This window comes from Athene cunicularia, assembly GCF_003259725.1.
Source record: "Athene cunicularia isolate RWA chromosome 4 unlocalized genomic scaffold, athCun1 chr4_part3, whole genome shotgun sequence".
In the NCBI taxonomy this organism is placed as follows: Eukaryota; Metazoa; Chordata; class Aves; order Strigiformes; family Strigidae; genus Athene; species Athene cunicularia.
In genome coordinates this window covers 8,012,988-8,040,163 of record NW_020799100.1, presented here as the reverse complement: position 1 = coordinate 8,040,163, position 27,176 = coordinate 8,012,988, and the positions used below count along the sequence as shown (strand labels likewise).

Here is a 27,176-nt window from a genome sequence, read left to right as displayed (position 1 = left end):
TAGGACTGGTCTACTCTTGGGCTTTGTGCAGTTTTCTAACCAGATAACAAGTGAGGCTATATTATTTAATGTCATATCTGAATCCTTTGAGCCTCTGATTCTTTGTATTGTGTAGTGAGATATATTCTGGAGAGATTTGGCATTTTTTTTAACAGGTAGATTTACAGTTTAAAATAGAGCTACCTGCATGTGAATAAATATGTGCAGAACTTATTGATTAAAAAATTAACTTTATCCCAGCAAAAACTAGGACACCAGACTAAGCTTAGTTTTTCATCGCTGTTTGAGAGTTTTCATCCCTTTGGTTTTTCAGTAGCAAGAAAGCCTTTTTGCCAGCAAAATATCTAATGCAACTTTATGCCCTGACAGGCTGCTGTAAAGGTTATTGTCTTCTATTGTTTTTTCTTTAGGGTCTTTGGGAGCTTAGAAGACATAGCTGAGCCTTGTGCCAGTGAAAATAACAGAGATCTCCTCATTAACTGTATTGGCCGCCTCCTTTGTTTGCCAAGATCGGATGACTTCGAGTCAAAACAGGAAATGGCTGAATTTAAATCCTGGAATGGATAAACTTTATTGACAGGGTCTTGCAAAGGTTTCCAGTGATGCGACAGCTCCTGGCATGAGTCAGGCAGCTGGCCTTGGCCTCTCGGACCCCTGGGGTCTGGAGGTGCCTGCGTGGGGAGCGCAGGCGATGTTGCCCCGGGGCCTCCCCCAGCCACAGGGGGAGCAGGCCGAGCCCCCGTCAGCCGCCTCCTCTTAAATCCCCAGCGTTTGTGCTGGGGGGACTCATTTAACAAGCCTTTTCTTTCCCCAAACAAAACACACTGGCCATTACAAGTTTAAATAAATATAATTTCTCAATTATCTCTGTTATATCACAGATGAGGCCAACGAGCACATCCGGACGGGTCTGGAAAGCAAAAGTGCCCCGAGCCCTGCCTTCCCTGAGCACGCTGCTGGCGCAGGAGAGGAGAGGTAGGCACCGTTCCTTGTGCGATGCTCTGGCTGCTGCTCTTGCTTCTAATGAAAACTGAATGCTGCTCATTAATTCCTGGTCTTTAACTGAGTTTCCAAAACGGTAGAAGTAATGGGTTATATAGGATATTTTAAAAATCCTTTTTCCAGGAATTGTCAGAGTATCAATCCTCCCCTAATAACTAAGTGCTAATGTGCTTATCCCAGAAAGGTCTTTTCCTGCATGATTTGATAAGGAGTCAGTAAAATGGAAACTGACTCTAATGTCAGGATATTCTGGTTAGTTTTTCAAAGTAATTATAGTTTTATTTGTTTATTTTTTGCCATGGAGCTACACTAAGGAATGAACCTTTTGAGGAAACTGCTCATTTCCTGCTGGTGCCAACCTCTGTGTCCAGTGCTTAGCACTCTCCATGAAGGCTTGATAGGATTTCACATTGTGCTGACTGAGCAGAAACACCCACTATAAAAGCACTCCAACGAACAAATCATTGATCTTGCTCAATATTCGTGGACTATGGAGAAGCCATTAAAATACTCACATATTCATTTATTGTTGCTGCCATCTCATTTGCATTTTTTTGTCAGCAGAATGAAGACTCATTCTTCACAGGTGGCAGTTGCTCCAGTTAAATATTAAATATGGGGCTTGACAACACTTCCAAACCTCTTGCAGCTGGTTGTTGGGTGTTGCTTAATGAAGCATCCAGAGTCAGCAAGTCTGAGATGCTCCTGCTTTACCAGCACAGCAATGGTCCTAGTGGGTTTTTTGCGGGGGTTGATTAAATCCTGAAAAGCTTGCTTTGTTTTTCTCATTCAACCCTAAGCACAAAGCATTCCCCTATGAAATCTCACCAGCTTGACTGCTGTTCTCCATCAGAAGAGCAGCCACCACTAGACTCTCCCAAAAATGGTAGAAACAGTCGAGCAAACTGCCTACAATATGTGTTTCTTCCATTTATTTACCAGGCAGTTAGTAATTAACTTGTATTCCAAGCATGAAGATTTATATCCTGTACAACAGCTATTGTTGTCATAATCATTCCTATAGTTTCTAAATTCTCCATCAATCTGGTTATGCCTTTGGCTTGAACAGGGAGGTGTGGCCTGCTCCTTCCCAGGCCATAGCATGGAAATGCATCTCCCTTCTGCATGGCTCTTGGGCTTTTCTGGCACTGCTGATTCCTGGTTTTCCCTGCATTTTTTTCCCAGAAGGGGAAGTCTGAATAAATGTAGAAGTTGACACCATTGTTTTTATTGAGCAAGTTCTGTACTGACTGCAGTGGAAGACTCATCCTTACTCCAAGTTCAGGCCATTTAACATGTTCTTCAGTCCTTCCAAGCAGTAACGTAGAAAATAAATGAAGGCACCAGCTCTGGGTGGCCTTATAGCGGGCTGAGTCAGTAGATAAAAGTGACAAAGTAGCTGAGCAGAACTGAGATGATGTTGAAAACTGCCTCATCAACCTATGAGGCACATCACTAGCATGATCTCCTTGCTCAGGCATTTCTCCTCTCCCCCAGATCCAGCACACCTGCTCTTGATACCACAGAGGAGTGTAAAATCTTTCCAAAACCGAAGCCGAGACTTCCCATCCCGCTGTCTGTGTCACACAAGGTAGTGTAGGCACAGCCTCTGCACTTTGTTTCATTATTACTTGGACATTCACATAGTCTGTACCTACTGGCAGGGGCTCCACAGACTGCCTGCCCTGGTGTCTGTGCTCAAATAAAATATATTTTTCCAGTCTTGCTAGTTTATATACACTGATAGGGTTTGTTTTCTGTTCAGAGATCCAGTATACATGATGTCTCTTCCTCAGAGAGTGACACTGGAACAAGTCCATCTGTGGCTGCAACAGACAGCTTGCATTTGTCTAGGAAAGGTAAGGTTTTTGTTCAATGAGCCATTGGTGGTTTTGTTATTCAACATCAGACACCAGGACACAAGATGCTTTGTTTGTGTGTGTACAAACATATAACAAAGAGTATTTCTTACCTTGGCATGTAAGAATGGGCTGTCAACATTTGTATAAATTATTCCCAAGGCAACAGAGACCAAGAAAAAAAAATCCAATGACTAAAACTTGTCCTGGCTCTGAGTATATTTTAAACTGAGTGCTTGGCTCACATTAATACACAAATCCAAGTTACCTTCTCTTTCCTGCCTTGAATGTAGAGTGTATTTTTGGTATGTAGCAAATAGCCAGTAGGAAAGCTCTCAAACTGAAAGCAAACGTATAAACAAACCCCCAGCTCACAGCAACAATTTAGAGTCCAGTGAATTTTTTCCATGTCCTGTTGCAGAGAGAAGGGCGGGGGTTTTCAGGGCTTTCCTCGTACGGAAGGGGGCTTGCTAGACTCTTGAAATAGGGAAAAATTAGGAACATGTTGATGATTTCTGGAAGCTTCCCTTGACTTCCCCTTGAGAGGCTGCAGCCCAGACCTTCTAGGGAAATATGATGTCATGCAGTAAGACAGATCTTGAGCTTTTGTTGTTGTAGGTCATGAAGTATCTCCGTTGCCCACCAAGCTTTCGGAGGATGCTGTACCTCAGCTCAGCAGTGCAGTTGGAGGAGAAGCTGTTGATGGGGCCACTGGCACCACAGTGGGGCCAAAAACTCCACCCGAAGAGGCTTATGCTGTCAGCAAGATACCAGTTAAGAGGAAATCAAGCAGAACTTTCCCTAGATCCAAGGAATTTGTGAATCACATGGGGCTGGCAGAGAACAGCCTTGCAAAGAGGGAGCTGCTGGCAAGCCCCAAACCACTGACCACAGAGGGGGAAGGCAGCCAGGCTGTGAAGCAAGGCGTGAACTATACGATCTCCTCAATGAGTAACAAAGAGGAGGATATCGGCCTCAATCGTGAACACTTCAAGAACTTGAAGAACTTCTGGGAGAAGGGAGCAGACTCTGTGATGGTGGGAAACATGCCAGAGGACCCAAGCCGGGTGGAGGCAGATGGTAGGCAGTTCAAGCTGTGCCGTTCGCTCTCTGGGCAGCCTGGGCAAGGCCAGAGCAGCGAAGAAAAATCTGGTGTCTTCATGAAAACAAGAACCCCCTACAAAAGGACAATAACCTTGTCTTCTAGCGAGGAAGAACCAAGCAATGTAGCCCCTGCAAGGAAAGGCTCAGTTTCCATCGTTCCTAGATCCACATACGCCAAGAGCAAAGGTGGCCTGGCTATGAGAAATAACTCGCTGAGTGAAAGCAACGGGAAGCTGCCAGTGCCAGAGGAAGAGAAGGTGGCACAGCACTGCTCCAAGAAATCCAGATTGCCTGTGCGAGCGCCTTCCGTCAAAATTGAGTCACCTACCAAAGAAGTGTCTGGCAGCACGTTTGAGCCAGAGATGCCTACAGATGAGTTTATCGTGGCAGAAGAGCGCAAGCATGCAGCGAGTTCACTGGCGAGCAGGGTGCAGATACTGATCGAACCTGTGCTTACAGATGGTGAAAATGGTGATGAGAAGGGAGAAAGATCTGATCTTGGAACTCATGACAACATGGAAATAAATGGAGAGCTACCTGAGGAAAAAACTCACAAGCCTTCAGACAAGCCACAACCCGGTGAACCAGCCAGAGAGCGAGAAGCTGTTCAGGGAGCAGACTCAGCTGTTTATTCAGGTACTGAGGGCTGTAACTGCACCCTGTGAAATCCTGACAGATGGTCACCCCTAAGTCTGTTTTCTTCTCTAACCCTTCTGCATTTTGCACATTTTCTTCATTTGTCCATTTATCCTGTATTGCAGTTCATGCAGAGTTAGCATATGTAGAATGTGTTTAGCAAGTAGCTCTGGAAACAGATCTTGTGTAGCACCGTGTGAGTGTAAAAGGGACAGTGCCATGTTCACTTGCCTTCCTCCCCGCTACCAGCCCTCGTGTCTTACCTGCAAGCACCTCAGCTTGGGACAGCCCTCCATTTCTTTAGCACTACCTACAACAGGTCACAGGAACTTACTTTATTTCACTCACTGGGAAGACTGTCTTCAAATGTGAGGCTGGAGGAATTCTTTCTGGTGGTAGTGATAAATCTGACACAAATAGAAGAAATAAAATGTGAAATAAAATGTTTAATAAATACATTGGCTGTTAGGCTACCTTGATGTAGCCACTGACTGTCAGTGCTTAAATGACATTTTGGGTATTTTGAGAATGCACAAGTAAATCTGGATATTAAACTGCAACCAAAGTGACTGAATGAGGAGTCTGATCTTTCTGGATTCTGATACCATGTTCTCAACCATGATGGTATCAATAGTATCATCACTTTATCGGCCTCTTCCTCTGGGTCTGATGGGCTCTTGTAATGACTGCTACTATGAGCAAAAGTTATTGTCAATTGCAATTCATTTTACATGTGGGGTCTGGTAGCCCCCAGCTCTGCTCTCTGCTGAGCAGAGACCTAGGAAGAGAGAGATTCTTACCTCCTTTCTCCAAATTTCCTGTCCTTATGTACCTGGGTAAGACGTGTTTGAGAGAATTTTCCATAGACTCACCTGATTTTGATTTATTTCCTACCTCATGTAACATTTCTGTGAAAATTCTAAGTTGCACTTCAGGTAAACAGAAATATTTCCTTTCTATACAAGATCATTCTTATATTTCTCAGGTTTTTTGCCTGTTAATACATTCATTTCAGGATTATATTAGCAGATGGCTGTGTTGCACTGGAAACCCTTTGCAAGTGCTGATCTGTTTTAGGGACTGGGTTAATCCAGTGTTTAGATTTCTCATCACAGTGTGAAGAGTTATTCTCAGGGAGAGACATTAAAGCGTGCTGATGATTTGAAAGCAGCCCTGTGTAGTGTAACTGCAGCATGTTCTAAGCAGAGTGAACAAGCCAGGAGAGACACACACACATGCGCTTGTTGACACACTGCCCATTTGTGTTTATTATTATACCATGTTGATTTGGCTTTCCATATATTCCAGAGGAAGATGGGGATCATTCTCCTGCTGCTCAGGCATTGGCCCGAGCAAATAGCATTAATCTGGCAAAGAGCATGGTGAACATTTACACAACCACAGAGAGTGAGTAACATCTTTCTTTCTCCTTTTGGTTTACGTTCCCTGAAGGTAATATATTATGCCCAGGTTCTGCACCCCTGGTGCTTCTGTCCATGTACCAGGCAAGGAAAATGCCATATTGTTTCGTCATCAAATTAGTGCCTAAAATTAAATTCAGAGTCAGGAAATTGCAGCTGTATTGGTGGTATGTTTCTCAGTGTCTTCAGCAAAAAACACAAGGCCTTCAAAGGCTTGGCAAGAAGCTTGTACCCCTCTCTCCTCTTTCCTCACCAAGTACTGTGGGGCATGCATAGCAGCCGGCGCAGTGGGTTTATCAGGGGTGCCAGACCTGACATTCTGCCTGTGAGTCATGCCACAGACTCCTGTCACACCCTCACTGGGCTTGCAGTGCCCAGCCTGGGCCTCTCACCTCACCCAGAGCAGACCCTGTTTGCTGGCCTGATCTTCCCAGCTACCACCTGGGACATGCTTTTTTGGTGGCAGTTTCTCCCTGAGAACCCAAGAGGAGCTAAGGAGAAGGCAACCAGGAAAGCAGCAGCAAACCTGAAGAAACCCATGGCCAAGAAACCTGTCTGTGCCACCAAGAAGCCCAAGAAAGCTGTAGCCTAGGAAGGGAGCCTAAAGGAAGGCAGCAACAGCCTCTGTGGCCAATAAAGCCAATAAAAGTCTCCAAAAGGTGTAAACTGGCAAACCCGAGAGGACAACTAAGAGTTTGCCTAAAAGCAAAGCAGTAAGACCAAGGCTGCCAGGACTGAGGTGAGACGGCTGGGAAGGCAATGCCTGAGGAAGGGTAGAGCTACTTAGGGGAAATGATTGAGCCTAAGTAAGCCTGACCTCTGGTTATGGGAGGGAGGAGAGTCCCCTTTGGGGCTGTGTCGAAGGCAGGCTGTGGGTGGGATGTGCTGCTCACCCTGTGACTCTGCCACCCCCTCCGGTAGCCTCGGGCCAAGTGTGTGCCCTGTCTTGAGGTGTGGTGACAAGTCACACAGCATGGTGGCTTGAAGCTTCAGGTCCCACATGCAGTGCCATTCAGTGATGTGGTCTTCATGCAGACAACCCAAGATTTTAGCCTCCCCTTATTAAAGCTTATTTAGAGCCACAAACTTCATCATTGGAAACACTGATCTAGAGAGTTACACTTACTTGTTTGCAGTACAAGTCTTCTGCAGAAAGGGCTAGATTTAATGCTTTGCACATGTTTGGAAATAAAAATAGTAAATATTAAATGAATGGTAAATCACATAAAAGGTAAATCATACAAAAGGAAAATGCCAAAGAAGCTCTTGGGCATTTTGAGCACTGAAGAATATATCATCGTGACTAACATGCTAAACAGGTGTGTATATCTGCATACATGTTTATGCATATATATCTTCTAAAAACAAATTCTTCTGGGATGGAGATAGTCATCTTCAAGGGATACTGAGAAAACATAAAGATAGAACAAATAGATTTTATTGAGACATTTAAGCAATCCAGTAACCATCTTTCTAAGCTGATATGAAGCTTTCTGACTTTCTTCTTTTAGATATCTGGCTATTGTCCACCACTTTGTCTGCAGAGTATTTGAAAGGTATATGCAATGGTGAAATTGTAGATATAAATATTTTACAGCTCTTTTGTACAGGGAAATGTGCTATGAGATGAAAACGTGAGCATGTTTGATTTCTTTGACAAGGAGACAGATCTGAATGGTTTTAGTTTAAATTAAATCTGCACAAAGAGTGATGCAAACAAGATACACATCCTTAGGCTAATAAGAGAATTAAATTAGCCACTAGAGGGAGTTTGCACACTCCCACACATTTAATAAAACCACATTGAAAATAGCTTTCAGATCTTAGCTAGCAGGTTTATTTTCTCAGGGAGGATCATCTTCAGTGTCAGACAGAAACGGGGCAAGAAGGTGGTACTCTAGTGCCTCCCACAAGCTTTTCCTCCTTCCTTGTGTCCTTGAACAAAAATGTGACTTCCTTATATTTTCCTGACTCTGACAAGATATCCTGATGCCTTTTTTATTTGTACCTACAGCATACAATAAACCTCATTTGATACCTCATCAGTTCCTTGAACCTGAAAGAGTCAAAGAGCTGAGCAGATCCTCTCCTCTCCTGTTGTCTGAGGTAGGCTAGATGCCAAAAATGGCTGGAATAATGTTCACAGCATCCTCTGAATTGCAGGCAGTTTCATGAGGGTGTTTCTCCTGGACACCGACAGTACTTGCTTTAGAGCATGCCTTGGTTATGTCATAAATAAATGAGAAAAGCCTTAATAAAAAAGCCCCCAATAACCCAAAGAACCCTTCTATCCTGGAGGAGTTTTAGTGTTTCCCTCTGTCTCAAACCACGCTATTCCATGCCCTTTCCAAGAGACCCAGCGGTTGCATGCAGCTCTGTTTGGAGGCAGTTAATGATGACGTTCGCTGCCGGTCGGAGGGAATGCCTCTGGGGAGACTCCCTGCGCTCTCCTCCACTCTCCTAACCTGATCGCTGCTTAATGGGACTCTGCTGAGCTATTGGGTTTTTTTCTCTGTAGTGTGGCAAAGTGCTCATACGGCAGAGCTTAAAGATGCTTGTTATTTTCTGAGCAGACTGAATCAGACACGGCTTCGGAAATCAGCTTCCAGTTTAACAAGCACAAAAAGACGCCTAGCATTGGCAGCCACTCGTCCGACATGGCATCTGTCTCCTCGGTAGGTATTTAACGCGTACATCTCGCTAGATAGGGTTTCTCAGGCGAATGCAGTGACGCTGCATTTAGGCTGATAATGACGATGTGGCCTCCGGAGTATCCTGTTGGTTTCTGTGTGATACATTATTAGAAGAATGGTGGTGGTTAATTACTTACTTGGGTTAAAGGAGTGTCTCCAGGTACCATCTAAAATAGAGACCCACTAAGTCATTGTTAGACAAATTCACAGTAAGCCATAGCTCCACAAGAGCTGGGACTGCAGATGGGTGCCCTGTGCAAGCTCATCCTTCACCTTATCAGCAAATTCAAGGGAATTCAGAGTTGGACAGCAAAACGTGATTTAGAGCTTCAACTTCTAAGGAAAACTAAGAAGAGCTGAGTGTGTTTAGTTGAGCATTTTTAAAACATTCCTTAGAGACAGTGTTTTGGGGGGTGCTGCTTAAAAGTGCTTGAATTTGCTGTATTACTGTTACAGGTATCTCCAATGTGTGTATGTGCGATTTACAGAACATACTTGAAGCAGTGCTGGTAGGGAGAGATCATGAATGTAGATGAATGTTAAAAAAACCCTTGAACTTTGGGGCACATGAGTCCTTTTCCTACTATGGAGAGCATGGGAGCTGTACATGAGCCCTTTGTGTCCAAGTCACACAGGTATTCTGGAAAATCTTGTTCCAGATTCTGTGCTGGAGTGAGTATCCTGATAGAATGGTAATGCAGCTCCAGGGACTGAGGGGAGATGTTTGGCAGGTTCTTGTAGGTTATAATAGAATGAAATTTAGAACCAAAGGAAGTAGGGGGAGGCAGAGAATTGGGTTAATCACTAAGAAAGTTTTGTGATAAATATTCATGACTGTACCACAGAAAAGTGTTGAGAGGGTTAATTATTTGCTTTGTAAACATCACTAGCTTTTATGTTACCCCTGTCAGGAATCATGAGTGATTGTGACAACAGGAAATTCTCTCATCTTTCTGGAGCTATGTTTTGTTTCTGTTTCACCACTTTCTACCAGTGAAAGGCAAAGCCTTGAAAAAAGAACCCCAAGGTCTGTGGGCCAATGTGGTTCGTTCTAGGAAAGCAAATGGCTCTTGGGTGCCTACCTTCTGATTTGTACCTGTGGAAACCTCATTTTCCTGTGCCTTTGTGGCAAGTAGATGACACAGGCTGACTCTGATATGACTGGCTCTTCAGGACAAGGGTTATATCTATTTTTGTTGTGTACAGCTCCATGCACGTTGTGAGCAAGCAAGAAGATAGTAATAATTTTTCCCGCATTTCTAGTCTGATATGGTTCTTACTAGCCAATTAAAAAAATTACTGACAATTGTCTGACTATATCTACCTGAAGTTCATATACAGATAGTTCAAGTTCTCTCAATATATTTCTTTCTTAGCACTAAGACTGGGTGAGGATAGCAGCTGTTTGTACTGTAAGCATAGGGAAAGAGACTTGTGTGGTCCCCCCAGTAATACTTGACTCTATTTTCCAAAGTTTTGGGACTTTGGGGTGAAAAATCTTGGGCATATCTTGAGCATTCAGGAGTATAGTGCTTCTGAGTCCTGGTCTAGGATAGCACATCCTTGTGAAACCCTTATTCAGGTTCTCCAACCCTTGCTCGTTTGAGCACAGCTGCAGATGTGGACAATTTCTCTGTCAAGGACACAATACTACACAAGAACGGAAATTGCAGATTCTTTCTCAGGGAATGAACTTTTCAGACTGTCATCTTTGTCCAGAAACCAAGTCAGGAGGGTGCCTATTTCAGTGGCACTGACCTTGCTCTTCCACCTGGCAGGTGAGTGGCAGTGTGCTCAGTGTCTACAGCGGCGATTTTGGGAGTGTGGATGCCCAAGGTACTGTGGAGTTTGCTCTAGACTATGATGAGAAGAACCGAGAGTTCCAGGTTCATGTGTCCCAGTGCAAGGACTTGGCTGTTGTGGATGAGAAGAAAGGCAGATCTGATCCGTGAGTAACGCTTTGGTGCCTTGTGTCTTCTACATTGATGAATTTTGTGTTCTCGAGAATTTTCTGTCTTACGTTTTCTCCTTTTAAATGTCATGGTCTCTTCCTTCCTTCCTTCCTAATTCTAGTGCATGCTTACTGCTGGGACTTTCCTAGCTGATAGTTCTGGAGCCATTGACATCAGTAAATGTTGCCAGACTTAAATTTGAACACATTGAGAAAGCTTTGGTCACTACAAAGACCATTCTGTTATCACTGGAATATATTCTCCCTGCATCCATGTGAACCTTGATCTCACCATGGTGAACACACTTTGGTAATAACTCTGGTGATGCAGACACAGGTCTATATGAAAAGAAAGTCAGTAAAGAAGTGTTGTTAGGGGAACAATGGCAGTTATACAGAGATTAGTGACCTCTAGTTTGAAAGGTGATGAAAAGGAGCTTGGATTTGAATGCTGAGAGAGAGACTTAAAGACATTCCACCTCTTTCCTTCTCTCTAATTTCACCCTGATTTTGAATGAACAGAGATGCTATAGTTACAGGCATTTCAGAAAATGGATATATGGCCCTGCTGGCTTCCCATATTGCCTAGAAAGCTACCTGTTCTGAATGTTGGTGGCACCCACCCATCTCCAGTGATATTTATAACTTCACATGCATGACAAGTTAATATCCTAGCAGGTCTCTTAATTAGTTTTGCCCTCACAGAGTCAACTCCAGGTCTTTTGTTTCAGTGTTACTGTTCACAAGTGTTGCCCACTTATTAGGGCTTGGCTATGCGGAACAATATCCAGCTGGACTTTGTGTTCTTTTCTAGGTATGTTAAAACTTATCTGCTCCCCGACAAAGCTAGAATGGGTAAGAGGAAAACTTCAGTGAAGAAGAGGACAGTGAATCCTATTTACAATGAGGTGTTACGGGTAAGAACAAACACCTGCTCTGAAAACCTGTGTTATAGCAGGCAGCTGTACCAGGTCAGGTCTGGAAAGATCCTGCCTTCTTTCCAGGCTTCTGCACTGCCCTTTCCTTGGGTTTGTGAGGGCAGAGATGTTAAAGGTTTCTCTGCACCCACCTGTGTGGCACCCAAGCTTTCTTTGTCAAAACCTCACAGTGATCTTTGGATGAGACGGGGACCTGCAACCTGTGCTGTCTTCAGCCAGAGCATGGGGTGTTCTTATTCCTTTCCCTGGCACACAGTCATGAGGCATTGGACTACTAAGAAAGGTCTTTGTTATGTTATCTTAATTATCAACAACTAGAGGATTATTTAACAATGCCTGGGACTGTGTTACTAATTCTTGAAAGAGCATTGGGTTTGCCCTGTGATGAACAGAGCGCTAGGTTTCCCTGTGCTCAGCAGAAAAGCTTTGTCAGGGGGGTAGTCTTTCTGCAGGACAAAACAAGAGATGTTCCGAGGGAGGCCAGTCCATTAGTGCATGTGTGGAGTGTGTTTGAGTGTCTCAGAGCTTATCCAAGCTTTTGAGTAGTTTATTTCAGGTTGTGAAAGAAACAAGAAAAATTTGAACAACCTGACTTCTCTCTCTTCTTCTAGTATAAAATAGAGAAAATGGTATTGCTGATCCAAAAATTAAATCTCTCTGTTTGGCACAATGATCCACTGGGACGTAACAGTTTCTTGGGAGAGATTGAAGTAGACTTGGCCAGCTGGGACTGGAGCAACAGGAAACTCAACTGGTACCCACTGAAACCCCGAGTAAGTGCATCTCAGCTGCAGTTCCTCTTCCTAGACAAACCCCGAAGCCTTTAGAAGTGGCAGAAGTCCTTCCTGACTCCTCTGAGGTCTTTAGGTGGTGTGGTGGACAGAACAACCTGATTTGTACCTCAGGAAATGCAGTAAAACACCCACAAGCCCTGGACACGTTAGTGCAATATTCACTGCTCTGAACACAGGCCTTCTTGGGTCTTATTTGGTGACTGATCTGTAGGGACACTTTCATACATGTGATCCGACACTAAACAGAAACTCTGACATGACTTTGCCTCTCTCTACTCACATAAAGACCATCCCTTAAAAATAGACAGCAGAGTGCTAGGTGATGCAGTTGAACATGCCTTGAGAGGTAAATATTCAGATGCCAGTTTTTCTAAAGCCCGTAAAGCTTCCTGCATGCTTCTGGGTTCAGATCCCTTTGCAGAAAATAAAGGATATTTGTCTTTTAGAACTAAGATGCTTAATTATGTCCAGCTGGACATATCTGGAAGGGCAGCCTTGCTCTGAATCCTCAGGCTTTTGGCTCTGAGGGACTGACTTTGTGAACAAAACCACAAAGAAGGGAGCTGCCCCGAGAAGGGGCTGCCCTAGCCATGTAAAATCAGAGTTTGTCCATTTGTGCCCCTCCATTGAACTCAAAAGCTGTTTGCCTTGCTATGTTTATACAACCCCTCGTTTAGTCAGTCATAACTCCTTCTGTTTCAGAGCCTTTCTGCTGTTAACGGTGTGGATCATCGAGGAGTGATGAATTTATCTATTAAGTATGTCCCTCCAGGAAGCCTAGGTAAAATGGGTTTCATGCATTAAGAAGTATTGCCCGTATGTTGACATGCAGCTTGGAATGCCTCATCTGTTTAAGAGATGGCAAAAGAGTGATATTATTACATAGAGCAAGATCTGAGAGATCAGCACAAAAGCACAGTCAGCAGTGCTTGTTAGCACTACCTGCAGCTTACACCTGATTTTCACATCTGGTTTTATTGGGAAAGTGCTGGGGAGAGAGGAGGGTCTCAACAACCTCAAACTGCTCACTGTGGGCACTGTAGGGTGCTGTCATGTGGTAGCAGCAGCAGCACACAGCCCCTCTAATTGTGGGGCAGGCACAGGGTTGGGTTTGCCCAGCAATTCCTTCTCCTTTCCTGTTTCAAAGCAGCACCAGCATTTTGTGTCAGGAGGCCTCTGCAACTGCAGGTGTGATGGGGCTGGTAGGAGTGCTGTGGCACCAGGCAGAGGGCTGCAGAGCTCACGAGAGAGTGCATGCACAGAGAAGCCCTGTTGCTGCTCCCTCAGGTCCCTGGAGAGGAAGCCTGTCATTTTGCTAGTAAGGACTGACATGACAGTTTTTCTCCTCTCCTAAATGGCAGGTCCCAAGAATCCTTCCTCTGGCGAAGTTCACATTTGGGTCAAAGACGTCAAAGACCTCCTGCAGTTGCGTCCTTCTGGAGTTGACTCCTTTGTGAAATGGTAAATGAATGAACATGATATTGGCTTTGATCCTGGGTCCATGTGTTCACAAAGCAGTTTGCTTTCTTCTCTTTTCTCAGGCTCACCTCTCTGTGCCTCCATTCTGTAAAGCCTTTGTGTTGCATTGGACTCTGTAGAAGAAATTGCCCTTGTTATACACTCATGGCCAAATTAGGAAAATCCTTGCTGTGATAAAGCTCTTGGTTAATCACTGTCTGTGACTCACTCAGTGATTTGTCTCAATAGCATCTGAGTGAGAGGAATTGTGGGCCCTGCACCTTGCCCAGTGTGTTCACGTGAAGTGGTGAATTTTGCGTTGATATGGGCTTGCATGCAGAGTTTGGGAATTTGTTAGGGATTCACCAGAACTGACATACAGGTGGTTGGATCCTGCTTTGATCTTCTCCAGAATTTGGCATGTGCATGTTTTCTTCAGCCTGCAATATCAATTCTGCCTGTTATATGGAAAAAAGTACTTCAAAAATTCCAGAAAATTAAAAACCTTTTAAGGGGATTTTAAGATCTTTTGGGCTTTTTGAAGTGATCACCATATATTTTGTATATTTTAAATCCTTACAGAGTTTTCTTGCAGAAAGGTTTGCTGCTAAAGAAGCCTAACTGACCATTTAAAAATACCCTCAGGCATCTAAGTGATGGAAATTTATGAAAGTAGAAATATCTGGAAGTAGGGTCATTTTTTTAATGTAAAATTTCAATTTGAAAAAAAACCTTGCCAAAAGCTGGAAATTTTAAGCAAGTGCCCTTCTTTCTGAAAATGTTTGCTTTTAAAATTTATTTTCTTGGCAAAACAAAAAGTTTAATCCAGGAATTATGAACATTTCCCATTAAATTTACAGAGACTTCTTATGTTGAGACCCAGTTCCTCCCTCAGAACTGAGGCTTGTTAGACCAAGGAACTTGGTAGGAACAATTCAAATCTTGGGAGATATTCAATACTACATGCTGTATTTTTTTCTCCTCTCAAAGCTATGTGCTTCCAGACACCAGTAAGAAGAGTTACCAAAAGACCCGAGTCATAAAAAGAGACACAAACCCTATTTTCAATCACACTATTGTATACGATGGCTTTCATACAGAGGATCTGAAGGATGCTTGTGTTGAACTGACTGTGTGGGATCATGAAAAACTTACCAACCATTTCCTTGGAGGAATCAGACTGGGCCTCGGGACAGGTAAGTGACTTCCTTTACATTAAATGAATACCGTTACCATATCGCTGAGCTACAGGATATAATGGGAAGTTGCAGAGCATTTTCCTGTTGGGGAGAAACCAGGGATGGGGACCCTCAGTAATTGGAGAGAATCTTGGTACTTGCACTGTGTCTGGGATGGAGGGGCACCTGGTGCCATGACAGCAACCCTCTATTCCTACATTTTCTGCCAGCATCAACTCTGAGGTCTGGAAAAACTCAAGAATCTTCTTGATCAGAGAGTTTTCCTGCTGTTACAGGAAGACAGGCTGTGTTTACAAATTAATGTTGTATTGCCGCTCCTCCCAGGGAGTAGTGCTCAGAGATGAAGACAACGTGAATGCCATGTGGGACAGCACCACCTGGTGCTCCGTCCACATCACCTCCTCCCTTTAGTAGCTTTAGCAGCAGGAATAGCTAATATTTGAAAAACAGAGCGAGCTACGCTAGTTGTTCTGGTAGGTAATCAGTACTGAGAGTGCATCAGCTGGAATTAAATCACAAATTGAAAGAATGGAGTTGTCTGGTTGTAGACTAAGGTGCTGGTGGTGGCTTTTTGTTTTGCTTTTATTTAGAGGATATAGTGCTGAAAGACCTCAGCAGGGATGCCATCTGCTCCACTGGGAGACAGTCACTGTCTCTGGGAGTTGATGGCATGAGGTTCCAGTTCAGAGAAGCTGAAAGTGTTTTACTTCAACGGGGTTTGGAAAACTCCAATATTTTTAAGCAATATCCTAGCTTTCAGTGTACCCCATAGCTAAGCTTTGACAAGATAGCATGTTCATCTTTTATTTTGTAAGTGCCATATCTAAGGTTTTCTAAACTATTAATTGTTAAGCGAGAGGACTTTCTGAGAGATGAAATACAAACAGAAGATTTCAGAATGTTGCAATAAAGGATAACTGTTCCTTGAGGGTGTCAGGAAAAGGCTCATAGTAGCTGCAAGGTCTGCCTTGCAGGTGCCCCTCTGTTAATTGCATTTATCTTCTCTGTTTTCAGTCTCTAACATGTCGTCAGGAGGGCTGTGAACTATCTAGTGGGAAGGGGCAACAAGCTCATAAGCAAGTTATAAAAATACCAACCCCAAAATAAGCTGTGATCCAAATTTAGACTTTTATCTTATTGACAAGCAATTAGCACGTGCAAATATGGTTGAATAATCAATTCTGGATTAATGTAAACACTTTTCTGCTACTGTGTGTTTGTTTCCTATACAAATGAAGTGTAAAGCAAAAGAATTTTGACGAATACTCCACCCAGTCCATACGAAAATCTTCTAAGGGGAAACCCAAGCCTTTTAGACTTTCTTTATCATTCCAAAAGATGCAGAAAGGGCTTGAGCCCAATATTATTTTCCTTGGCAGGTTATGTTTGGGGTTCTTGTATTTTGTGGCTTTTACATTGACTTTATGCTGAACTCTGGTGTAAAATGGAGGTCATTGGCAGAAGAACAGGAGGCATTTAGGGTGCAACTTGCTGAGAGAAAGTCAGCACCTTTTATGTTAAGGCACTGCCTGCAACAGTTATATCCCATTGAGTATTTTTGCATGGCGTAAAAACTCTATGTGTAGCTCTCAACGTTGTAGTTTTCTTCTTTACAGGTTTGAGCTATGGCATCTCTGTGGACTGGATGGACTCCACGCAAGAGGAGGTGGCCTTCTGGCAGGAGATGATGTCAGCTGCCAATGAATGGATTGAAGGATTGCTGCCACTGCGCTCACTGGCAGGGAGAAAAAAACTGAAATAACCCACCATTTGTGCCATAGAAAGGTTGAACGTGGTCATTAGAACTAGGAAACTTCCTGCACCGATGTGATAGAGACCATCCATGGGGCTGGCAAGTGTCAGGTTAATAAGGCAGTTGTTGGACGGCACTTCGGAAATGTTAAATGTTAAGTACTAATTCCCTGACAGAGGACATGGAAGATGCCAAACTGATGCTATACTTTATTTTGACCAAGAAGAAACTTCATTTGTCGTTTTATTTAATCATTTATATTCAGTATCTTTGAATTCCATTAACCTCTGGGAACATTAGCAGAAGGAAAAGGACATATACATATTTTTATTTTTTTACTGTTTCTTGTGCCATTTTTTTTTTCTGTGCAGATTTGTAATTGTACTAAAGCAGCAGCATGGTATTATTCGTATTCCCCTGCAAGTGGTACACTCTGTACTTGATATAGAATTGCTCCAAGTCACCAGCAGCACAGTCTGAGAATGGGAGCTTGGCATTTGTGATTGGTGATAACACGTCTGTAACGTGAGGAAAGTTGAGATCCAAGGTGAATCTAAAGACAGAAAAGACTATGTGAACCAGGAAATGAAGCAACGTGAGGAGGATGACAATGAGGAATTCAATATATTAATTTCTTTCTGATTTGATATGAAAGAGAGAAGTGATGGTCCTGCAGCTAGCGGGATTTTGCAACCAGGGGCTGTTTTCCTAGCTTTCCCACAGGCTTCCTCAGTGACCTCAGGCAAGTACTCTATGAATAAAGGACAGTTTTAGTGCAATATAAACTGAAGTGCTTGCCCAAGTGTAAAACATGGTTACATTGCTGATGGGCCTAATTGCACCTTTGAAATGCCTTGTGTGCAAAACATTTCGATACCAAATAATGATGTAGGAAGTGGTCTCATGTTAGCCTGGCACAACGGGTCAGGAAAGAAAAAAAACCCTCACTGGAACACAGGAGATTTTGGGAGCTGGTGGGAGAGGTAAGTAGGGAATGAACGGATGCAAAGGGTGGCTCCAGGGCTACAGCTGCTTGGGGGGCTCTCCTGCCTCTGCGTGCCCTGCTGCTGGCCTTCCTTCCACCTGAGGCCTGTCAGTGAGTTATCCACGGCTGGAATTTCCTTTCTGCCAGTAGCTTGCAAGAACTTCTCATTTGGCACGCTGACCGTGGCAGAATGGCGTTGTGAATACATTTTTGAAATGCAGCTTTGTAATTTGTATTTTGGATGTACATATTGTGATTAAATAGAATGCTCTTCTTTAGTCATCAACTGGTCTCCTTGTAACTATTTTTAGCATGGTCTGAGTATCGAAAAAGCAAGAAAAAGAGTAGTTAAATTTTGTCATGTCAAAATGAACCATTTTTGCCCAAGGGCAGGTAAAATATCATGGAGAAATATTTTTTGTAGCGATCCTACCCTAGATTTCGTCTCTGTGAATGTTTTGATATTCTTTAATATTGATTTTATTTAAGTCAAGCTCAGCATTCATTTTCAGCTTAGCAAAGCTGGTTGTAAATAAATTAATAGAAAATGTACACTTAAAATAATAAGACTTTTTCATCAAATTAAGACATTTCAGAGATAATCAGCAGTTTTCATGGGAAAAAATAAACAAAGAAGATGTTTTTGCAATTTGAAAAAGAGAATACTTGAAAATGTACCCGTCATAGTACTGAAGGCACTAAAAGAGAGTCCACAGAGCAGTAGAATGTAATGAAGAACCAGATAAATACTGCATGTCAGCCCAGAGATACTTTGTATGGGCTCCAGCCCAGCATGTTTTGTTCACCAAGGTTTGGTCATTTTTATTGCCTTTGTGGGATAAAATAACAACATTGGGCCGAAGGTGGGAGTTTTAAAACTATTATCTTTACCTGTTTAGGTGCTGAACATGTGAATATTTATGCATACATATAATTTACCTACTACAAGGAGCCCTGCTAATCAGGGAGCGGTGGCTTGTGGCAGTGAAGTTATTCACAGGACTGCTGCTCTCACCCCAAGCCCTTCCCCATCCACAGGGTGATCCCGGGGGAGGAATTTCTGCTGTGGCTGCAAATGCAGCTGGCAATGCCACGGGCTTCAGCTCAGACAGGTCCAGGTCTCTTCCTGGAGGGTTGAGCTGACTCCTCGCCATCACAGTCATCCCACTTCTGCATGTCTCTCACGTGCAGTATTAGTACATGTGGTTGCGTCAGTGTTGCCAAAACTGCATCAATGGAGCTGGAAATGGTTGTGTTGGTGTTTCAGAAAATTAACATAGTTTTTGGTGGTGGTGCCAATAACAGGGGAAAAAGGGGGTTAGTGGGCCAGTTTCATCCCAGTGCAGTTGCTTTTATGAACTTGTCCTGGGACTTTGTGAGCAGCCTATTTTTGCATTAAGATTCCATTAAGGGGTTTTGTTAAGCTTTTGGTGGCTTGTTTATTTAAATTAAGCCCTGATTAATTTAAGAAGCTTTCTTTGGCATTTAATAGTTTATCAGAGTAAAAGATTACACTGCCAAACCGCACACAGATTTGTAACACAGCTATATCTGAGTAGTAAAATTTTCTGTGATGTTTCCATCTGCGCAGAAAGCACTTTATCAGCAAAAGACTTAAGGCACTTTTATTGTCAGGGTCATATGGAGGAGTGAAGGAGCTTGTGAGTATAAGGTTAACAGCCTGTTTGTATGTGGCTTATGATGTTGAAATTTGTTGTCTGTATGTTTATATGTAAAAGAGACTCGGGCCTGTAGGCATGTGCTGATGATAACGTGTTGGGTAGTAACTGGTAAAAGAAAGGAAGAACAGATGGAAAGTTCTCTGACTATTTACTATCTCAATGTAGAATGGGTTAAACAAAGTTCCATAAGACAGTAAGACTTCATGGATATGGTAAATGTGTTTTAAGCCTCTCATTTCCCTGAATACAAGCATGCAGGTGCCAGTGATGTAGTGGGAGCTGCCTGTGGTCACTGAGCTCTTGCTGGAAACAGAGGTGACCCCGGGGATGGAGTGGGCCTATGAAATGGTAGGTTACAGCCTGGCACCCTTAGGCACTATCCTCTTCATATAAAATACAAACCTCAGTATCTACAGTAGAGCTGGGTGACTGCTTTTCATCAATATTCTCTATGTGAGAGTGAATAGGCTTCCTTTGAGTTTATGTCTTATTTATATAACTTTTTCTCAGGAACCTTGCAAGCAGAAAAAAAAAAAAAGAGAAAGCGAGAGCCTAGAAAGTATTTCTGCCCCATTAGGCAAATATAATCTGTGACTGATGTCCATTCAAAACTGTTCATGTTACAGGTATCAGAAACTATTGAAAGTAGTTTAGCAGCTAACTAAAGAAGAGAAAGAAAGAATTGTTGAATCTTGAACAGCATCCACTGAATGAGTGTCTCAGAGGAGATGGAAAAGAAGTGGTTGAATTAATTATCCATTACTAAATATTTGCTCAGCTTTATCCTCCACAGGAAAAAACATTTGAAGTACTGTGGAGATTCGGGGAGAAAATTATGCTGGCTAAATAAACCTATGTAATAACGTAATCTATTGAAATAAGAAAAGCTGTATTTTTGTAGGCTTCTAAATTAAGTGAAAAAAAAAAGCATTGAATAGAGCTGTATATCAAAAACTGAATAGATAAACACACATCAGTTCCTGATAACTAAGAGTGAGCATATTCAGCACCAGATTTGGTTGGCTGTTTTGTACTTTAATATCTTCCATGGCTTAATCCTTTTCCACCTGCTTACTTTCCACCCCTCAGGTGTCCTGGTTGCCTGCTGGTACTGTTAAAACGGGTGCCTGGGAGGAGACGTCCCTCTGAGCACTGTCGCCAATGTTGTCAGAGGACACTGGGAAGCTCACTGTAAAGCACCATGCAAAAGCATGTTTGTAAAGACGCCGTAAGGTATGTGTTACTGGAGCCATGCTGCCCTCAGCAGCATCGCTACTGCACAAGATCCCACTGACCTTTGGAAAGCTGTTGAAAACAGAAGTCTCTTCCCAATGGGTTGGCCAGGAGCAGTCACTTTTTCCCAGTGGCTGCACTTCTTGGGAGGCTCCTTGTACAGGTGGCTCTGCCATGAGTAGCAGCTCTCCTAGCAAGGGTCAGGGTGAAGCTGCTGGGGCCACAGGAGGACTCTGAGTGTGTTTTGGTACTGCAGTACCTGCTCCTGGCCTGTTGTGAGCGGGGGATGGCTGATGTGTAGCAATGAGGTTTGCGCAAGAGCGGGCAACTCTAGGGTGGCCCTTCACACTTTGGGGGCATTTGCCAGCTTCTCCCACCCTTCTGAGCACATTGATTGGTTGGAGGGTGCTGGGTCTGCTTACAGCAGCACAAAAACTGAGCATCGGCCTCCAGGAGGCCCATGGAGAAATTACTGTTCATGGATTATATGACATCTCTTTCTTCTGAGAAAGGGATAGGCTTGGTGGAGAGATGGAAAGGTTCAGCACTCTAGACCAAGCTCCTTTTGGTTTTGCATTAGTTTCCCATTCACTCAGCTGGAATGCCTCATGTCAGAGAGTAAAATCTGAAGGTGGATGAATATGTCAGCAGGCAGCAGCATCCTAGGAGGAGACACAGGCAGGAGCAGGGTCTGAGCTTGGTGCCAGCAGGTTGGTGGCAGCAGGCTCCTGTTAGCATTCCTGCTGGAGAGCAGCCGGTGGTGGTATGGTCATTTCTCTGCAAGCCTACTTGCTTTTTAAAATGCTGTGAAATTGTACTATGGCTGTTGTAGACCCAAACTAGCTAAACCAGCCCTGCGTTAACAGATCATTTTAGGAGGAAAGGAAGGAGTCCTGAGTGTGAAGGCATTTCTGCAGATCGTTTTTTTTTTTTTTCCAGGAGTGCAGCCAGGGTTTAGCAAATTATTTGGCATCCTGTATTTCACAAAATGGAAACTATACAACACCACAGAGCCACAGCCTTGCAGCCTACCCCCTGCAGAACCTTAAAGACCACCACCCCCAATTAGTCCTCAACAGGCGTTGCAGCTTCTGATAAAAGGCACATGTTTAGTGGTGTTGAACAGAGCAAATGCAAGTATATTTTGCTTTTTCTTACTCTACAGACCTGCCTGTGCTGCCTTTAAACTTGAGATGCTACCAGTAGGAACAGAAATCAGATTTCATGCACCTAACAACCCATAATGCCCTCCTGCTAGTTAATAACAATCCAAAGTAGCTCTTGAGCTGTAAGCAAGCAGTCTGAGCTCTGGGCTCAGAGGGGAAGCTAGGGAGCTGTTTTCTGGAAATGTAAGTAGCTCAGACACCCGCTCTGTAGGAAGAAAAATCACAATAACCTCTTCTCCTCTCCTCTTCTCTCTCCCACTCACCATTACTAATTTATCCTGATGGTAATGGCTCCTATTTGCTCTAAGCAGATCCTGTTCCCTTGCTGGGAAGACTTGAACAGCTACAAGGACATAATATTCCCAGTGGAGGATCTGTTCTTGGATTCAGGCAGACTCAGGCAGATATAATGATCTCTTGATGGGAGCCCCCCTTTTTCGACTGGCCAAGCCATGGCCATTTTAATGTGATCATAATCTGAAATAAGACACAGGGAGCTGCATCTGGAGTAAGCCATCCCACAGTAATGAGCTGACGTTTAATTTATTGTCCCAGGGAAATATTTTGCAAATGTTTTACATCTCCAAAAACCCAGCTGATTTGCTCGCATGTGCAAGCCATTGGGGCTGGAGGCTATGTCATGTGGGTGCTGTGTGGCACCAGAGGGTGGCCCTGCCACTTGCAGGGACGCAGGGATAAGCAAGCTTATCCTCTGTGCATGTCCACCAGTGTGGATCACACTGTACGAGAGTTTAATCTCCCTTGTCTGTTCAGGTTGCAAAGCAAATGCTAACGCTGCCCTGGAGCACTGTTATTGACTCAAGAGGCTTCTCTGGTTATTTCTGAAGTTCTTCTGCACTTGTGTCTCTCCCACATTCTCCCATCGGCACGGATCCTGGCTGGTTTTGCAGCCCCATCTCTGCAGTGTTGCTAAGCTCCTTGGGAGGAGGCAGAGCCTCCTTCTCAGGGGATGGGGCAATTCAAGGTGTCTGAGGTCGGGTAGCTGCTCTGCGCTGGGCCCGCTGTTCCTCTACGGCCAAGAGAAAGGACAGTGGTGGTGGAAGATGGTTCATCCCACCAAGGTGAGTGGGATAAACAGCTCTCAAGATGTTCCTGCCTTTCTCTGTTGGCTACAGAAGGAGCCTGGATGCCTAGTGTAGGAGCGACATTTAGGTAACGTGTTCCTGTATTAATGAGGGACCATTAATAGGACAGCCAGCATCACTGTATTTATCAAGCCTGTGTCTGCTCTACGGCTTTTGATTTGATCCCAGTGTGACACTGGGGGACCAGTGGTACCTCTGCAGGATGCCACCACTGGAACCCCAGCCAGTCCTCTTGGAGCTGCCTTGGTGTGCAGTACCCCATTGCTCACTAGAAGCATTTTTCCAACAAGTTGATGTTTGGAGAGGGAGGTTAAGCAAGTTTCCTGGGGACAGAGGCTGCCAGCCTGCCACAGAAGTCCACCACTACAAAAGGCCCTTCAGTGCAGGCAAAGGCCAAAGTGGGACAGAAGCTTCACCATGTGGCTCCTGGCATTCAGCCCTGCCTGTGCTCCCCTCCTGCTACTGCTGTTGGAGGCTCTAAGGCTGTCACCTCATCACAAAGTCCTAAATTATGCTCCTAGTGCTTGCTGTCATCTGGGCTGTCAGTTCTGAGCACCATGTGGCTTTACGCTTGTCTGCACCACCCCAGCTAACTGTGGGCATCATATAAATAATAAACATTAATTCGCTTAATACCTTCCCTCTGTCCTGGGTTTTACAGTGGCACGCATCAGCTAGCAGGTCATGGGTGCAATCACATCCCTGTCAACAGTGTAATCTGTCTCCATGTCTCATCTCCTGGACAGGCCTAATTTAACAGGGATGTTTTTTGGAACTAGCTAATAAATTGTTTGCTATGTGTGGTTAGCCAGCCCTGTTCTCAGCATTCCCATCACCCTGGTGTGTGGCCCGTCACTGTTTGCAGGTCTCTGGCCTGTCTGGTAGCGTATACTTGCAGGGCTCCACTTGGGTGCCGTTATCTCTGCGGTGATGAGCAACTCCATTGCGAGTGGGGCTGGGATATAAAACCCACAAGGGCCAGGGGTGTCAGCCTGTGTGTTCAGGTGCTCTGGTTCCCCAGTGTGTTATGACTGCTGCACCTTCCCAGGCTGGGGTGAAGGCATGGGCCGTCTCAGGCAGCTCCCGTGCATCCAGCTCAGCATCGAGGGATTCTGCCTGATTGATTGTTTTTTGTATCCTTGGAAACTGAAAGGGCATTAAAATTGCATAGTGTGTGCAGTGCTGATGCACTCTCCTCCTCGTAGTGCTGCCATGGGCTTGGAGATGGCTTCAGCCTCCAGCTGCCAGCTATGGGGTATAAAGGACACTGGCTGGTTCTGGAGAAAAACTAAACTACAACTGACTGGCAAAATATTTGGGGGGGGGGGGGCTCTGTGAATCACAGTTCTGGGGTCCAGGGGGGTGGCTGACTCCTTGCCATCCCTGACCATGGCTAGGGACCTTCTGTCTTTATGGCCCAGCCACAGTGAGCCTGGGTTTCACAGCAGAGAGCTCCTGCCCGAGAGGAGCTGCCTGCCTTGAAGCCATCCTACCCCAGCCGCGGGGACTGCTGAGGCTGCTGTTGGGCTCTTAATGTAGGGTTGCATGATGGTGGTTCCTGACAATTGGAGCACATATGGCACAGCACCCACCAGCCTGAACTGGGTTGGAACTGAGCTCTCAGAAGCCCCTCCTAAGTATCTGCTTAGGCCTCCATCATCTAACACTAAAAGGAAGTTAATATAATTGCTCTGAGATAGAGACTACAGGCAGGGCAGGTTAGCAAGGGAGTTGTTCTCCAGCCCTTACCCCCTTTTGTCCCAGCTTTCCTGACTTACAATAAATTTACTAAATATAAAACACCCCCTCCAGTGGCTGATGTGTGGATGTTTTCCACCTTGTGCAGGAGCTGCATGCCCAGGCGTGCATAGGCTGCCCTGGGGAAGGGCCCTGACCCGTGTCTGCCATACACAGTGCAGGGCTGTACGGCAGTGCTGCCTGACAGAGGCTCCCCTTTGCGTCTCTGGGCAGGTTGGACCCTGCTTGTGGGGTCCCACGGGTGCTGCCAGCCGATTCAGGAGCTCGGCCCCTGCACGCCACCGTGGGTTCAGCCGTCCCCTCGCCTGTGCCGAGGTCGTTTTCAGGCAGCGTTCCCCCAGCACTAGGAGCTTCGAGGAGAAAGGGGCTGCTGAATCACCCCTGGAGCCACAGGGAGGAGGGCTAAAGGGTTGCCTGAGTCCAGAGGTGCTGACAGCCCGCAAAGGCTGCCCTGAGCGCTGCCACCAGTCCGCACGCTCCTGCAGCTTCTCACCAGCACGCGCTGTCCTGTCCCCAGCCAACAAACCTGCTTTTGCATCAAATCTGGGTTACGCTCTGTCTCGCTCTTTCAGACACCAGATTTTCCATTTTCTAAAATGGTACCAGAACAAAGGCTCTCCCAGGAGCTCGTTTTCTCCTACCTTCTCAGTTGCTGCTAATTAATATCGTGGCTGCCTAGTCACGCAGCGTGTGTTCATCTATATGCATGTGTTCAGAGAAGATGAAAATAATATCTGCATCACGGGATCCTGCGGGTTTATTTGCTGGGGAAAAACAGGTCTCTGATGCTCCAGGAATTCCTCTAGCTACGACAGTGTCTGTTGGGCACCAGCCCACCCCTTGGTGCTCTCCTTGGCTCCTCACAGCCCTGCAAGTCGGGGTGCTCTGGCCGCTCCCCACCATAGCTCATGGTGCTGCCATGAGATGTCCACTGGCACCTCTGCCCGGAGATCCCTGCCGGAGCTGGTGCTGGTGGGCTGCGTCACCAGGCGCCTGGTGCCTGCTCCAGCGCGGTCACACCCCTGGCAGAAAGGGAGAGGGGGCGTCTGTGTGCGTGAGGGCACGGGGAGGAGAGAAAAAGTTGAAGAGAAACCACGATTTATTGTGGGCTTGGACTAATGGGCATCAAATGCTTAGAGATCATACATTAAAGTGCAACAGATCCTCAAAGAATTGCTGGCAGAGTCTCTGGTTAATGTGCTGCTAACTTGGATTTATAGGTTTAATATTTTTCTGTTGCACTGTTTCTCTTGCTGTGCAGATTGCTTCATCAGTTTTCTTTCCTGTCCTGAGGTACATTAACATAAGATCTTTTGGGGTTGTTAACAGATATATTTCAAAGGATATTGAAAAAATTCCTTGCCATTTATTCTTCAAAACTTGAAATGATCTCTCTAATGTCCTAGTCCAATTTGCAAGGTGCCTAACTATCTCATGCCTATATAAAAGTTCTTTTTTGAGGAGCTAATGGATATAATAGCCACTGTGAGATGTGTTTATTTCAATAACAGTCATGCAGGAGGAGCTCTTAATGAAACCATCTTTATTTAAGAAAAAAGCCACCAGGGCTTTCACAAATTTAAAAAGAAACAGCATCAATAGTCCTCTTTTTTTTTTTTTTTTTTAAAATAATGTTTGACTTAATACACACGGTTTAGTCACTGGTTTTAGTAATATACACACTCATTTTCCCTTCCAGAGATTAAAACTCTGCTCTGGCAAGTGCTGCACAAGCTGGTGTGGGGCTCAGCCGTACCCGGGGGGCCGTGTGCCACTGTGGGGGTGCAGAGCCACGGCCCCTTGGGACAGCCCCAGGCTGGGACAGCCTGGTCAAAACTGGGACCTACAATCCCAGGCACTTGCTTCGCTGCTGCCCAGGTTCCTGAACGCTGTGCTTCACCCTGCGGAGGTGAGAACCCGCTCGAGCAGAGTGAGGGAAAATGGATTTGTTAAGATTTGTGGTATTTAAGGTGCTGGGTATTTAATGTCTGTACCTGTTCATTTTGGAGACTGTACACACATAGTATGTACACACACATAAACACGTGTGTGGATACGCAGGGTTTCGCGCAGCTGCCAGTGAGACCCCTCGCCATCCCACTGCCCCCCGGACACGGCCCGCGGGGTGCAGGTGACCCAGCGCCCAGGGCGGCGGCGCTCCTTGGGCTGCCCCCATTAGACTCCGGCGCGGGGCCGAGGAGCCGGAATCTCTCCCAAACATGGGAAGGTGTTGCGGGCCCAGCTCAACCCTTCTCGCCTCGGGGAAGAGCTGAGAAAGGTTGGCCGTGGCCTGCGCCCCCTTAGCTTTGGGGCCTGCCTGGCCCCCTGCTCCCCCTCGGCCCTGGGCTCAACAGGGCTCCCCCTGCCCCGTGTCCCCCTCCGCCGCGGGGTCCCCCTCAGCGCCCGGCTCCCCGGGGATCCCCTCAGCGCCGGGCTCC

General features: G+C 45.1%; 1 protein-coding gene across 4 annotated transcripts in view; it reads left to right on the top strand.

The window, feature by feature from the left end:
• The window catches only part of LOC113479915 (synaptotagmin-like protein 2), a 30,809-nt gene extending 13,069 nt beyond the window's left edge, over window positions 1–17,740 (top strand). For all 4 annotated transcript variants that reach the window (XM_026848308.1, XM_026848309.1, XM_026848306.1 and 1 more), the window contains 14 exons: window positions 882–975; window positions 2,500–2,593; window positions 2,768–2,861; window positions 3,480–4,601; window positions 5,910–6,008; window positions 8,037–8,128; window positions 8,596–8,697; window positions 10,494–10,663; window positions 11,481–11,583; window positions 12,216–12,377; window positions 13,101–13,179; window positions 13,760–13,859; window positions 14,847–15,052; window positions 16,672–17,740. In XM_026848308.1, coding sequence (XP_026704109.1) covers window positions 882–975; window positions 2,500–2,593; window positions 2,768–2,861; window positions 3,480–4,601; window positions 5,910–6,008; window positions 8,037–8,128; window positions 8,596–8,697; window positions 10,494–10,663; window positions 11,481–11,583; window positions 12,216–12,377; window positions 13,101–13,179; window positions 13,760–13,859; window positions 14,847–15,052; window positions 16,672–16,817 — 2,663 coding nt within the window. In that variant the 3' untranslated portion in view covers window positions 16,818–17,740. The remainder of the gene's footprint in view (window positions 1–881; window positions 976–2,499; window positions 2,594–2,767; window positions 2,862–3,479; window positions 4,602–5,909; window positions 6,009–8,036; window positions 8,129–8,595; window positions 8,698–10,493; window positions 10,664–11,480; window positions 11,584–12,215; window positions 12,378–13,100; window positions 13,180–13,759; window positions 13,860–14,846; window positions 15,053–16,671) is intronic.
• The last annotated feature ends 9,436 nt before the right edge of the window (window positions 17,741–27,176 follow it).